Source organism: Cyprinus carpio, chromosome A21, assembly GCF_018340385.1.
Source record: "Cyprinus carpio isolate SPL01 chromosome A21, ASM1834038v1, whole genome shotgun sequence".
Taxonomy (NCBI): Eukaryota; Metazoa; Chordata; class Actinopteri; order Cypriniformes; family Cyprinidae; genus Cyprinus; species Cyprinus carpio.
Window position 1 is genome coordinate 11994251 of NC_056592.1, and position 15291 is coordinate 12009541.

The 15291-nt window shown below is 36.5% G+C and overlaps 1 protein-coding gene across 1 annotated transcript in view; it reads right to left on the reverse strand.

Annotated features, from left to right (window-relative positions):
- Window positions 1-319: 319 nt before the first annotated feature.
- LOC109056354 (neural cell adhesion molecule 1-like) overlaps window positions 320-15291 on the reverse strand; it is a 142143-nt gene continuing 127171 nt past the window's right edge. The window contains exons 2-8 of the mRNA XM_042710881.1: window positions 7367-7441; window positions 6285-6494; window positions 5255-5398; window positions 4174-4311; window positions 3028-3145; window positions 1986-2146; window positions 320-549 (exon numbers count right to left, since the gene is read on the reverse strand). Coding sequence (XP_042566815.1) covers window positions 335-549; window positions 1986-2146; window positions 3028-3145; window positions 4174-4311; window positions 5255-5398; window positions 6285-6494; window positions 7367-7441 — 1061 coding nt within the window. The 3' untranslated portion in view covers window positions 320-334. The remainder of the gene's footprint in view (window positions 550-1985; window positions 2147-3027; window positions 3146-4173; window positions 4312-5254; window positions 5399-6284; window positions 6495-7366; window positions 7442-15291) is intronic.

The following is a 15291-nucleotide window of genomic DNA, read 5'->3' on the forward strand; positions in this document are numbered from 1 at the left end:
GAAACCTTTCGCCAACCATATTTAATTACTATAGTAGATGAGCAGCTTACCCAGATGTTACTTAATAATTCTAGAGGTAAATCAACTAACCTTGTTTTTTTTAAAAAGCAGCAGAATATGTGCACATAAGAAAGTTTCAAAGCATTGGCAACAATAACAACAAAAGGGGTCAGTTTAAACAACACAAAGAACATTTTCTTTTTTTAAACAAGCTCTGTTTCATTTCCTCTCTGATTGTAAAGTGACTGAAACACCCACTTAATACCATGTAGCTACGTTTTATATAACCACAATAAAGATAATACTCAAATGTATACAAATTTCTACCGTTATATCAATCCACTATTTTCCGGCCTTTAGTACCAATCGTTTTGCCCACTGACCACTGATCCCTCAACCTCAGCACCTGCTCGTTCTCGGTGAAGACCCGGCGACCGAAGCTCCAGATGATGTTGGGGGTGGGGTCACCTGTGGCCTCGCAAGTTAATGTGATCTGCTCCTCCAATTCAGAGGCCGTCTGGTTTTCTAGGAACGTGATCTTGGGTTGCACTGTTGACACACAAACACAAGAATTCAAAACATGGTCTATAAACACTCTCCTCAGGGAAAAGAAATAATGATTTTCCTCTATGCAATTACTGAGCCTTTACAATGGTCATAATACCAAAACAGTGCTCTTAAGTTGATGAGATGAGAGTGCCTCACTGGCTGGGTGCATTTAATATTTAATCAACACATTGTTATACTTTATAATTCAAAAGAGGAACTTTGTTCAATAGATAAAATGGAGTAGAACTCTGATTCAATTTTATTTGCCTCAGCTCTAGTCTAAGCCCTCTGAAGCAGTGCTGGAGAAAACTTATGCATGATGAGAAATAAAAATATTATGATTGCATTTTGGACTGCAACATAAACATTTAAAATATTCATGCAAACATAATAACAATCATAAAGAAGAAAGCATAGAATCACACTGAAACAGCAGCTCTCAGGATCAACAGTGTGCTTAAAGAAAACTAAGCAGCAATGCTTTGTGTTCATATTAAGTCTATTACTTTTCCCATACTCTCTTTTCAACAGTGATAGCTACTCTTTAGGAGTATTCACACTTGCTCTCATTAAGAGAACAAAACTCAGATCACTTTCAATTGACCAAAAAGTCAACTGAGTAAAAAGAATTCAGTTCTCCTTGTATTCACATTATACCCAAAACTAAAAGCATGTCCCATTTAGCTGTGATAAAGTCATAGCCCATTTAATTATATAAATAATTATTAAAAAGAATGAGAAAAAGAAAAAAACATTTGTTTTGCTTTTAAATTGAGAGATATAGATTATAGATATTTGATACAGATATAGATATTTGTGATCAGAGAAATGACAAACAACAACACTGCTGAAAACTCATGTTTGAATCATCAGTGGCAAATTCTTTAAATATGAAAACGTACAATATGCAAATCTTCCCACATCCTGACGTAGACGTGGGGTTGTGTTAGAAGGAGCCATTTTAGGGGGGCGTGGTTGACTCTTAACTTTCATAAAGAACATCTCTTTGGGTTTGAGACTTTATTTGCAACTTTAAAGATCTTCTTTATGCACCAAGTGCTTGTAACACTCCAAAGAGAAAGAAAAAATTGAAATCGCATCATATAACCCCTTTAAATTTGATTACAATAGTATCTTGTAGAGTGAGCTGCTCTGTGATACTGAAAACACTACACTATGGGCCTTTTGCATGCAGAGTGTAGCAGATGACATAACAGATGAAACAACTTTGAAACAAACAGTGCATGCAGTTTATACTCATTAAATAATATTGCAACATTTCACGGCTTAATAATCACACAAGGCAATAACACGATTTTGATTTTAAATTGACAAATTGTATGGTCCTAATGGAGAGGACATTTTCCTGGTAACTCATATGTAAACACTTGTTTTAAGTTCAGCTCCAATGGTAATGACAGAATTCTTTAGCTTACCAAAAACATTGAGTGAGACTTCCTCACTCCTCTCTCCAGCCTTGTTTCTAGCGATGCACTGGTAATCTCCTTCATCAAGCTTAGTGACGTCTTTGATGGTCAACTCTGACCCATCTTCATTCAGGTTGTACTTTCCATCTGATTCCAGCACGATATTAGCTCTGCGAGACAGACAGAGAGAGAGAGACAGAACGAAAGAAAGGATAGGTTTACTGTTTGGCCTTCGAGCTGTTACTTGCTCAGCAAAGTCATGAATACATGATGCTTCATCTCCACATACACCAGAAAATACAGAGAGAAAGTGTGCCTGCCCATGAAATGGATTCTTCATCCTGCAGTGCACAGCTTCTCATGATGCTGATAGTCTAGGAAGAAGCTGGAGAAAAATAAAAGCGGATCTGCTTTGTCATCTTCGACGTCTTGACACGTTCCTGTCTCAGAGCCAATATAAAAGCTGTAAATAATGTCTGAAGGCCATAAACATCAAGCTGATGGGCTTTTTTATTTGGAAGAATGCTGTGAGCTGTGTTTTCCTGAGACACTAAATCAGTCATCCAAAGTTTGGATCCAAATACCTCCTCTTTTTGCTTGTAACAGCAGCAATTGAGCGACATTTTCAAATGGCCCCCGAGTGACAGCACTGTCAGTGAAGGAGGGAAATAAATGAGGCTGTGGCGAGCGCTCTTATCCCTCCTTCTCCCGAGGCAACGCTCAGACCTGATGCAATCTCGTCCTCTCATTCGGGTGCCAGTCACGACTTGGTTAAAGAAGTCACTGGAGTTCTGAGGTAAAGCCGTGCTGAAAGCCACCAGCTGCTTTAGCTGCCACGGCTAACGGCAGCTGAAAGGATGAAACAGTGCCTCTGCCATTCACAGCACTTTTAGTTTACAAGCTCCAATAACTCTGATCCCTCTCCTGGATTCGGGGAAAAGCTTAGCATTCCCCACGGAGATCTGGCTGAACTTTTTCGGTGCTGTTTTGGCACAGACAGATAAAGGGCTGCTAAAAAAGAGCGCTAAGAGAGGTAATGAATGATACGTACCGTGCCCATGTAACAGTGGGTTCTGGGTAGCCATCTGCGTAACAGGCCAACATCACGGCCTGGTTGATGTCAGCAGTGGCATTAAGCTCAGTGTAGCGGGTCCTGATACTTGGCAAAACTAGGAGAAGAAGAGAAAAGCGAAAAGAACATTCTGGTAAATCCTGACTCTTTAAAGAGACAGACAACCCAAAAATGACAATCACACTGATTTCGTTCCAAATCTGTATGCTGTAATTTTTTCCATTTAAATAGACAATTCATAGTAACTATGTGCTCCACAAAAGAAACACATAAAACATTCTAAAAGTAGTTCTCTGAAGTCATCACTGAATAATATTGCAAAAGTTAGGTCTCTTTCTCACATAAAGTTATCAGATGACTTCAGAACTGCTGTATTATGAAAAAAAAAGAAAAAGAAAAAAACCCTTCAAACTTTTCTAAAACATTCTTCTTTTATGTTCCCTAGACACAATAACAGCATAAAAATTTTAAATGGTCATCCAATGAATATAAGTCTAATAATGAATAATTGTTTGTTATGAATTCTTAAAATCTGTGACCCTGGATCACAAAACCAGTCTTAAGTGTAAATTTTTCAAAACTGAGATATATACATAATCTGAAAGCTGAATAAATAAGCTTTCCATTGATGTAGGACAATATTTGGCCGAGATACAACTATTTGAAAATCTGGAATCTGAGGGTGCAAAAAAATCTAAATACTGAGAAAATCGCCTTTAAAGTTGTCCAAATGAAGTTCTTAGCAATGCATATTACTAATCAAAAATTAAGTTTTGATATGTTTATGGTAGGAAATTTACAAAATATCTTCATGGAACATGATGTTTACTTAATATCCTAATGATTTTTGGCATAAAAGAAAAATCAATAATTTTGACCCCTACAATGGTTTTTTGGCTATTGCTACAAATATTCCCCAGCGACTTGTTTTTTTGTGACTGGTTTTGTGGTCCAGGATCACATTTATTAAAATCAGTGAATTAATAACATGCAATTTTGCATTACAAGCAAATGTATCTTGCTTTTACTAGAAAAAAGTCAGACTGGTGTACACTGGTGTAAATGTGTATAAAACATGTAGGGTAACAAAGGTTGGCTCAGGTGGCTCTGAGAATGAGTCCTCACCATTGACAATGACCTTGATGACCCTGAGGTCGATTTCTCCCCGGGCCATGATGCGGCCCTCGCAGGTGTAGTCACCCTCATCTGTCTTTTTGATGCCGCGGATCTGGAGGTGGTTGTTGCTTAAGACCTTGAAACGGACTGTAGGTGTGAGACAGAAACAGAGAGAGAAAAAAAAAACAAAAGGAAGCAAAATGAGACTGTAATTACTCTTGAGTAAGATAAGGAGACCGTGTTAACGAGCCTCTCGTTACATGCTGGGCAGCAAAATGATTCATCTGCACATCTTCTCCTGGTATAAAATCATCTTTATGGGCTTTTCTGCAGTGCGATCTGTATTCAAGACCCACAGTAAAGGTGCATATAATATCTTAACTCCGTGGAGACACACTAAAACAGTACTGATATATTAAAAATGATGAAAAAGTCAAATTCAGCAAGATAAATCACATCTTTCCGGCTGTGTTGGTAAAGCAATACTTGCTTACTACTTAGTGCACACTACACAGTATACACTGGATACTGCCTACTTTAAAAAAAGAAGAAAAAAAAACTGCAGCAATAATAAGAGTAGTATGTAACAATGACAGAGTGTTTTGTGTTGTGCTTCATCCGAACTGATCAGTCAAAGAAAAAAAGCACAGAAGAGGTTAACGAGAGAAATGTGGAAAATGTGTTTTTACACAGAGCAGTTTGGTTTTCAAGCTTCTCTACAATTAGTGGTTTTGCAGTGAAAATTTCATCTAGCAGTGGCCTGTGAGTTCACGTCTCACAGCAGAGAGCTGCGGTCACTGTTTCATCCAGCAGTCTCTGAGGGAGGAGCCCTCCGACATTAAAATAGTTTCATCCAAATGAGGCTTGAACTGACAAACAAAACAATGCAGATGAAAACAGTATGAAACTTGAGTTCTTACAATAAAAATTTCATTGTCACAGCGCTAGAGAGCTCACTAACTGGAAGAGGGGATGATTTTGACAGGAAAGGTATGGGAGGTATTTAAAAACGAGAGAAGTGAAGATGCGTAAAACAGAAATAAGAGTGTGGCTGAAAATGACCGAAAGAGCTCTGCTCGTGGTACTGTACCATCAGTCTCGGGCTGGATCCTGGTCTTTTTATACTTCCAGATGATAGCCGGGGGCGGCGAGCTGATGACATCACAGATGATGTCAGCTTCATCGCCCTCGTTGAACTCTTGAGGCGATGGAGCATTTTGGAAAGTGAGTTTCTCTGAAAAAGACATTTGAAATGAACATCAGTTGTACCACTACTGCAAAAATCCTTTTCGTAATCTGCATTTTTGTCTGGTATTCCAGTAAAAGCATGAGAAGCAATGTTGCATAAGATATTAAGGAATGTTCTGAGAAAGAAAATATGTAAACACACTTAAAAGAATATATTTCTGAGAAAGATTTAAGATTTTTCCCCCATTGGTAAACAGTTTATTTCTGGTCTGAAAAATAAACTTCAAGATGGTAAATGATCTGAAATAAAAACTTTCATTAAGTATCCTCAATTTTACTATAACATTAATCAGCAGTTTTTTTATGACTTCAATAATTAAATAAAAACAATTACAGAATATTTAATAGAACAATTTATATTTATGAATAAATGTTAAATGTTATTTTATTAATATTTCATTTTTAATACATATTTTAACTACAAATATATAATTAATCCTATATACATTTACACACACACACATATATATACACATACACATATATATATATATACACAATTTATTATAAGAAGTATATTAGGTTAGTTGTCAGAACAGCATAATTAAGTACAAAAACAGCGGTTATGGCAGGATTAGTTCACTTTAATGAAGCATTAAAAATCGTGGGTGATGATTTCAAGAAATATAAAATATATCAAATGTATTCCATTAGCAATTGTCTTCATGTCATATGAGTGGTTGATGTTTAAAACTGACGTGTATTAACATTATGCTTTCATTATTAGTGTGCAGTTGTTTTGTTGTTAAATGTTGTGGTAAATGTCAGATGATTTATTGTGCTTGGGGGTTACTGCTGGGTCCAGTATAATTTGATTCCTCATTTCTCATGATTTTCTAAATAAGCCCTTAAAAGGAAAACACTTTACTTACGGAATATTTTGACGATGACAGTGCCCTCAGATTCCTTTTCCCCGCTTTTCGCCACACACTTGTACATGCCTGCATGGTCGACGTTGGCATTGTAGATTGTGAGTGTCGACGAGGACTCATCATTCTTGCTAACACTGATGTCTGGTCTGCCTGGCAGGAGCTTCTCGCCATTGGGTGCAAACCAGTCTATTTCCTTAGCATCTCCAACAACTGACAGACAGACAGATAGATAGAGTGAAAAAACACTGTGACAGACCATCAGCTATTTAAAGGTAGGGTAGGCGATTTCAGAGAGGCTAGCAATAGCAAGCAAGCTTTGAAAGCATAAGGAGGTAGGACAGCCTATCGTAGCCCTCGGACCGAGGGATATGATTGGACGAACATTTTATGGTCCTACAACTTCCACAGATGATATAAATATATTTAAATACATTAAGACCACTTAACTTAGTGATTGCTATTAGTATGTGAAGAGACTTTCAACCAGCGTAAAAAAATTAAAAAAACAAAAAATAAATTTTAATTAAATCACCTACCCTGTCTTTTGATAATTAATATGCACAAATATAACAAAACATAAAAATCATTTTAAAACGGTAGAAAAAGACAATGCCATCTAAACATTTCTGAACATTGCTATTTAAGGACATATTCAAGCTGGTTAATGTGCAGTAAAATATTTTCACAAATCTTATGAAAATAAAAAAGTGAAATAATATAGTGAAATAACTTTTCATCTACCATCAATCATTAATCTGAATATTCTAGATATAAAACATAAATCTTAAATTCACACATTGCATCATTCTTTAACATTACATTTCACTCATCTGGATCAAAAATCAAGGACTTAAATTCACACACTGATCTACTGAAAAAGTCAGGCAGGTCAATGAATTTACCTGCTGTAAATAAGCACATCAAAGCTTTAGTCAACCTTGCCCACCCATCAGAATGAAAGGGCTTGATTAAATGCACTGAACAGAGCGGTAACAGCAGGTTTGAAATCAAAAGCACTTCGTGAAGGTTAAATGTGACGTGACCCCCCCATTTGTTTCATCACAAGAGGCTCATCTTCCTACCTTCACACAAAAAGAATTTGGACTCTCCCACGCTGACCTCTCCCTGGGCCGGAGTGATTTCCACTTGCAAGGCAGCTGGAGAAGAGAGAGACAGAAAGAAATCCATATTTCAGAAATAACCAACATGGATACGATACACAAATCAAACAAAGGAAATAAAAACTATGTTTGCAAAATCAACAATTTAGTCTATTGGCTGAATCAAAAATAATTTTTTATAACGCCAGATATTTTTTGGAGCAGTTTTCTATATCAGGTACGAATCCTTGGAATGAATAGATGTAAATTCATAAATGTATTACATTTTTCAAATGTCTGCAGAAAGCGAAAGAGTTACCTACAATATCTTTAAATATCTAGCAGATACAAAATTTTTGAGCATATTGTTGAAAACAAAAAATTGAAAAATGTACACTACAATTTAAAAATGTATGGGCTAATTTTATTTGATACAGTGAAAACGAAAATACTGTGAAATATTATTAGTGAGACATTCTTTTTTAGGATTCTTTGATGAACATAAAGTGCAGAGGAACAGCATTTACTTGAAATATAAATGTTTTATTAACATAATAACTGTTATGCTTCCTTACTGAATTAAAATAAAAATAATCCTTAATAACTGCAACAAAATTATTAATAACATTAATATAAATTCACCAAAAATTCATAACACTAACTTATACATTCACTAACAACATTTTCTACACACATACACACCAGGCCTGAAGATCACAATTTTAAAATCCCCTGATATTTGGTACATGTCTGTGGGAACCCTCTACTACCGTCATTAGTTATCATCCATCACGACCCATTCTTAAATTATACCCATACACACAAGTACATGTTCCTCCTACACATCCCAACCGAAACATTTCAGCAGAAAGCTTTTCTTTGTTATCTAATTACTAAGGTAGTTTACATAAAATCACAGTTTCTGTCTTGAAGCTAAAAAGAGAAGCATATGCTGTATATCCCCAGTGACTGGGCCTGCCAACCAATTAAAACGCACTCCTGGGAAGGATGTTGTCAGTGGGTGTACGAGGAGCACAAGGCCGTGCATTTTTGGACCTCAAGATAACAACACGACAATAGCGCTGGCTCATTTCCAGTTCTGTTAATGTGTCAGGTGGAGATGAGTATTTACTGCGGTACAGAAATGGCTGCTCGGGGTGTTGGGGTGTACAAGAGCAATGTGCAGCAAACTGTAGCCATGGTAACCCCAAGTACTGTTACAAGAGCTTATTGAAAACCTCCGTGTTAGGCAGGCTGATTCTCAGACTAAATATTACAATTAGGGCTCGGCACTATCAGAAATACGGTGAATTATAGGCCTCTCGCAAACTTATTTTCCACCCACAATTACCTGGGGCTTCTGAACTACACTGATATTTCATAATGCTACCATAAGCTTCAATTTTCCAGTTTAATGGAAGGCACCTGATGGAGCTCCCTGAACATTTTCTTTTGTGTGCAGTAGGGGAGCGTAATGCTGTAAATGATAGCATATTAGTTTCCCGATATGAGGCTAATACATTTCATCTTCCTGCATCAACTGCGGTGAATGAGATGAACCCAGGCATCAAGCGGCTGTTAGCTCCACGAGTGATGGATACCATCACATCACAAGGAAAAGCGATGAAGGCAAACCGGTCTATCTAGGTGAAACTGTACCTGCGAAAACAACATCTGATTCTTTTCTTGTCAAAAGAATCACTGCAGGCAGTGCCATTGAGCTTGTCAATCATAAACACCATTATGTGTCAAGAAATTACAGAAATGTTTTGTTTCCTATGGTTTGTGACAAGAGAGGAAATGACCTAGAATCAAACCTCATGAGACAGAGCTACACACAGTAGCATTCTGCAGCTCGGAGCTCGTTTATACACACCGCAATCATGGCTAATTAGAAAAATGATTCATTCAATAAGTTAGATTCAGTGCTCAACAGTTGATTCTTTCTCTGTAAAAGTCTAGAAAGCTTTTGAATTCACAATGCATGATACTACTACGACAGTTGGAACGAATAAACCTTCATTTATGTAATTTTTTCTACTCTATCATCTCTATTACCTTATGCGTTGTGGTATTCTTGTAAATGTGCATCAGGGACTAACACAGAAGAGAAGAATTGTGAAATAAAGTCATTTTTGTGTTCTTTGAGCACAAAAAGCATTCTCGTAGCTTTTTAAAACTACGGTTGAACCACTGATGTCACATGGACTATTTTAACAATGTCCTTACTACCTTTCTGGGCCTTGAACTTGATAGTTCCCTTGCTCTGTGTGCTCTGATTTCATTAAAAATATCTTAATGTGTTCTGAAGAGGGTTTGAAACAACATGAGGTTGAGGTTTCATTTTTGGGTGAACTATACCTTTAATATGTCAGGCTTTAAATGAAAAAGGTTAGTTCACTCGTAGAACAAGGACAACGCACTACAATATCAACGACAAACATCCGCTAACCTCGACAATCCTGAACACAGCCCTACAGCCCAGTACTTCATCATCATTCTTCAAGATACAAAGTGTCATGTGTTGTGGTGTGAAGAAGTACACACACAAAAAGGTATTTGCTCTAGTATTTGCAGTCAAGCAAAGAACATCCCTATTTGTTTGTGTCTAAGAATGAAGTGCATCTAGAGATATTCACAGACGTTAAAGTACTGTGGGAGGAAACAGTGGTTCTGTCTGGTTTGCTCAAAATAAATTTCCAGACAAGACTCTTACACTTTCAGCACAAATCGAAAAAGGAAAAATAGCTTCAAAACTAAATCAAGTCTTAAGTGCGCTCATCCAGCCAACCAGCTATATTATTTGGTCCTTGAGCTTGAAAAGCCACTGTATATACTTAATCTTGGTAAAATATTGTAATCCAATATCCTGATACATGTATTGTGTAAAAAAAAAAAAAAAAAAAGCCGTAAAAAAGAAAACACTTTTCCTACGACTTAAGTTGTTTGTTCACTGAAAGCATTTCCGCTTTAGAAATAGTTCAATTTCCATTCAAAAACACCAGAGTGCCTTGAACAACTGAACAAAATAAATAAAAGCAGACCATGAGAATTCCAGGCCGGCGATGATATTGTTATTTGAACTTCTTTGACTTGGTAATGCAGTCTTGAGGCTGTATACTGAATGAAGCCAAATGTTTGGACTCCATGCTTAGCGAGTGTCGATACAGAAAAAGTGCAGCACTGTGTCCTTGCTGAGAGCACAAGAGAGGCAAATGAACACGTAAAACACAATAGTATCAAAAAAAAACAAAAACAACTACAAAATAAATCCAAAACATCTCTGCCCTGCCAGCACGTTCCTCTAGCATAGCCATCAACACCCAATATAATGCTTCATACGCTTTTACTCTTAATCTTCAGTCCTGCTGAACAGATAACTGCAAGCTACTTAGCAAACCAGCATATTGTATGATGGATAGCATATAACAATACAAAACCATGAAAATGAGGAAAAGAGAGTTAATATGCTGCTAAAACTCTGAGGAAACTGCCAGGGTTTTTCTCTGGTGTAAAGGTTTGGCTAGTTAGCATGGTCCTGCCAAGCTACTGCCATTGAGATGAATGGGAATGCTAATGAATAGCTTCTACATGTATTATGAGTCAAGCACAGGGAAATATAATGCAATGACAAAGCAGAGAGAGCTTGAATTTTCAAACTCTACATGCAGTGAGCCTAAAAACATTAAATGTATCTTCTTGAATATGGACTAGCTTGCTCACAATGCTATCTTTTAAATGAGGAAGATATACTACATTGTATATCTACATCCCATCCTATTTCCCCTTGACTTACGGTCATATATTTTTGCTAGCAAAATCCTACATATATTAGATGTCAAGTTTTCTATGAAATTTATGTGTTCGTCTTTGACGGCTAATGAAAACAGCTCTGCATTTTCCCAGGTTCATTGATGTGTTACCAATCCATGTGTTTACGTCTGACACAAAGCTACATCCTCTACATTAAATCACTATATTCATGCAAATACACAGCTGCAGCAATTCATCCCCATACTCTGGTGAAACATGCCATCAAACTGGCATGATGGTGTATTAATCCTTTTGTAATGGAGGCAGAGACACTGATGTTGGCAAAACACACGAATATTAATCACCAAGGCTTCGAGGAGATGAGCTGTCCGCACGTTGACGTGTGCCTGACGTTGGGTGTCAACTCAAAGAGAGCGTAAATTTTTGTGGGCCAGATTAAAGAGATTCTCCCACTGACAAACTTTCCTGACGGCAAGTTTATTTTTTACCATTCTGTGGCAGGAATAAGGTGCTTTGAAATGCAGTGTTAGATGGGCTATGAAGGGGAGATGAAAGAGCATGGGCGAACTCCGGTGTGTACAATGTCATTCCTTCTGAGCAGATTCAAGGCTAACTCAAACACATTCACACACTCACACACACACACACACAAACACACACAGACGTGGTACAAAGCACGGAGTTGCTGAACTCCACCTCGACATGCATTTCAAGACATGATTTTATCTGACAGGCCTCTAACTTACCTGCACCAGATACTCAAAACCCAAATCTACATCCACATCTGATCTCTGTTCTCAGGTTGTCAGTGATTAATGATTTGGTAATCTTCATAAATTATGACTAGAACCTTTTAAGTGTCTCTTTCAAACTCGACATATCCCTAAGCTTATGTTTAGTTTAACAGGCCGATCGATGTGACAGCTACATAATCAAAATTAACCATTTAATAATATCAAATACCACCTGTAATGTGATTCTGGTCCAACCTAGCCACAAACTAATTACTCTTATTAACTGATTCTTTTAATTAATCATTCAAAAAGACACACACCTGGTTTAACTTGCTGAATCAATCAGAGTGCTTACTAAAAAAAATACATTGTACGGGTCTTTTCTTTTATGCCAAAAATCATTAGGATATTAAGTAAAGATCATGTTCCATTAAGATATTTTGTAAATTTCCTACTGTAAATATATTTACTCCTAATATATTTTAATTAGTAATATGCATTGCTAAGAACTTCATTTGAACAACTTTAAAAGTGATTTTCTCAATATATATATAGATTTTATATAAATATATATATTATATATATATAATATATATATATATATATATATATATTTTACCCTCAGATGTATCTCGGCCAAATATTGTCCTATCCTAACAAACCATACATCATGTTCCATAGTTTATGTTAGGCCGTTGCAGCCTAAATGTTTATGTGTGTAATAAATTTTATGTTGAATCAAGTAAAATATTTCTTTCTAAAGCTACAATTTGTAATGTATACTTGATACTTTCTCAATTAACACAAAAATAGCTTTTAATAATCTTATGTGGGGTTTTTAGAGTGAAATTTATTTTGCAATTAATTTGATTAATTAATAGAAACGTGTAATTAATTAGATTAAAAAAATAATTTTAAGATCTAATTAATTCTAATAGTGCAAATGCTGACTTTTCAGCAGCTATTACTCTAGTCTTCTGTCACATGATCCTTAAAAGTCATTCTAATAAGCTGATTTGGTATTTTTTATTACAATGTTGTAAAAAACGCACTGCTTAAAGTTGAGTATTTTAGGGTAAACTTAATACTTTACCCCAAAATGAACATTTTGTCATCATTAACTCACCCTCACTTTGTTCCAAACTTTTGTTGCACATAAAAGAAGATATTTTGAAGAACCAAACAGTTGCTTGTCCTCATTGACTTTCATAGTAGGGAAAGAAATACTATGGAAGTCAATGGGGACCATCAACTTTGATTACCAGCATTATTCAAAACATCACCTTCTGTTCAATATAAGAAAGAAACTCATACAGGTTTGGAACGACATAACAGTACACTTCTGATACAGTAAAGCATGTGTGGTTAATTTGAGGTTGGCAGTAAATAAGACATAGGCACTCCACGGAGAACAGCTGCTTCAGCTTAATATTTCATTTCTTACCAACCCAGCCAATGAAGGAAACCAGCATCTCTGGGGTCTCATGTCAACTTTGAACTCCAAAAACTTCATGCACCACCCTTGGCGAGTTACTATGGAAACTGGAGGGCCTGGGATACCCTCTATATAGAACTTTTCCAACAGATGCCAACACAGAGGGCTTTCGGGGTGAGAGAAAGTTATTGGATGGCCTCATTACCACGCTGATCATCCGGTCCAATTGAGCCGACTATTCCAGTTCCAGTATTTGTCTCAGTCTATGCATGCATGATGTGCAGAGGAGGCAGCAATAGCGCAAAAAAAAAAAAAAAGACCAACAAGCTGTGGTAATGACTTGGTAGTAGTTATACCACATCACAACAAAAAAAAAAAAAAAATCTATTAACTGAAGAGAAAAATTAACTGAAGAGCTATTAACCACGCTTATTTTATATTTTAAAGCAGAACTGACTTGAAGGCAATTACAAAAAGTAATAACAGCTTAGGGAAAAGAGGCATGGCCAACTGTTTTGTGAATTTCTCAAGGTTACAAGACACCATATTGTAAGAACAGATGGTAGAATAGCTCTGAGGTTCTATTTTAACACTCTGTGATCCGGAGAAATTCAGGAACTAGTGACTAGCATCAACCTCCCACTTTCCTGATATTTAGGGCAGCTCCGTCCCTCAAAGTTTTGAAAAAACACCAGCTTCCTCGTGTCAACTTACTAAGAGCAAAAACAATGAACAACAACAGCAGCTTCGTTCAAATAACAATTACGATACACCCACAATGTACGTTGGCACCATTCAAACTATTCTCAGAAGCTCATCCCGAATAATTAATCCCTAAATCAAAGCAGAAGACCCAAACGTAAAGGAGAACCATTGACAGAACTGATTTACAATCTGTTAGAAAGGGCCACATTACAAAGAACCAACAGATGGGCATTAACGCTGATCAAAGAAAAGTGTGAGAGAGACAATTGAATAAACAAAGCTTTGGACATGAAACTAATTATTTGAGATGTTATGCTTTCCTTTGAGAAGTTCACAAGTGTTGACGGGAAAGCTTACATGTAATGCCACATTTCAGAAAGATAATAGGATTATAGAGACATTCAAATGAACCCAAGCAGACTTTACAAATCCAACGTAAGTAAGAGTCTATAGATGTTAACAAAGGAAGCAACATGTATAATCCACACCTAAGGACACTCTATTTATGTCTGAGAGCGCTATATGATCCAATGTCTTCTTTTGGGGAGATTTTCATTATTTATCCCGTGATCAAAATGCGACAATACCAGAGGGCAGCATAAATAAAACAGCTGTGATCTAGAAAAAGGAGTATTGCCAACCTTCGCCTAAGAAGTACATGTAAACACACTGCCAGAGGTGATGGCAGACTACAAAGCAGCAACCAAAGTGCATGACTGAAAAACAAGAGCAAAGTGTCCATCCCAAGGACCATGAAGCAAGATAAAGCCCCCTGTGCTACTGACCTCTTGCTCCCACTTAAATATTGACTTTTGTACATTTGAGCTGTACACATAGGATGCTTGGGTTTAAAACACTTACGTAGCAAGGAATTATATACTTGTGATGGTGGGAATGATGACATTTGGCTTTAGAGCAGTGGTTCTCAACATTTTGGACTCAACATAACTAATTATTCATTCTCTATGACTTTTCCAGTTTTCCATGATTTAGATAAATTTTTGAAATTACTTCCAGATAGAATATTTTAGGGCTTGGTATAACTAGAAAAATCTATATTCGTAATGAAAATTCTTTATAAGATTTTAAACGTTTTTATTAATTTACATGACTTCTCCAGGTCTAGAAATCATACTTTTAAAATGAAGCTATCTAATGGATCCAGTTTTTTCAATGCAGTGACAGTGAAAAAATATCTTGATATTGAGTTGGCTTGTTTTGTCTCATTTTTATGCAATTTTAAGTCATCTTAAGGCCAT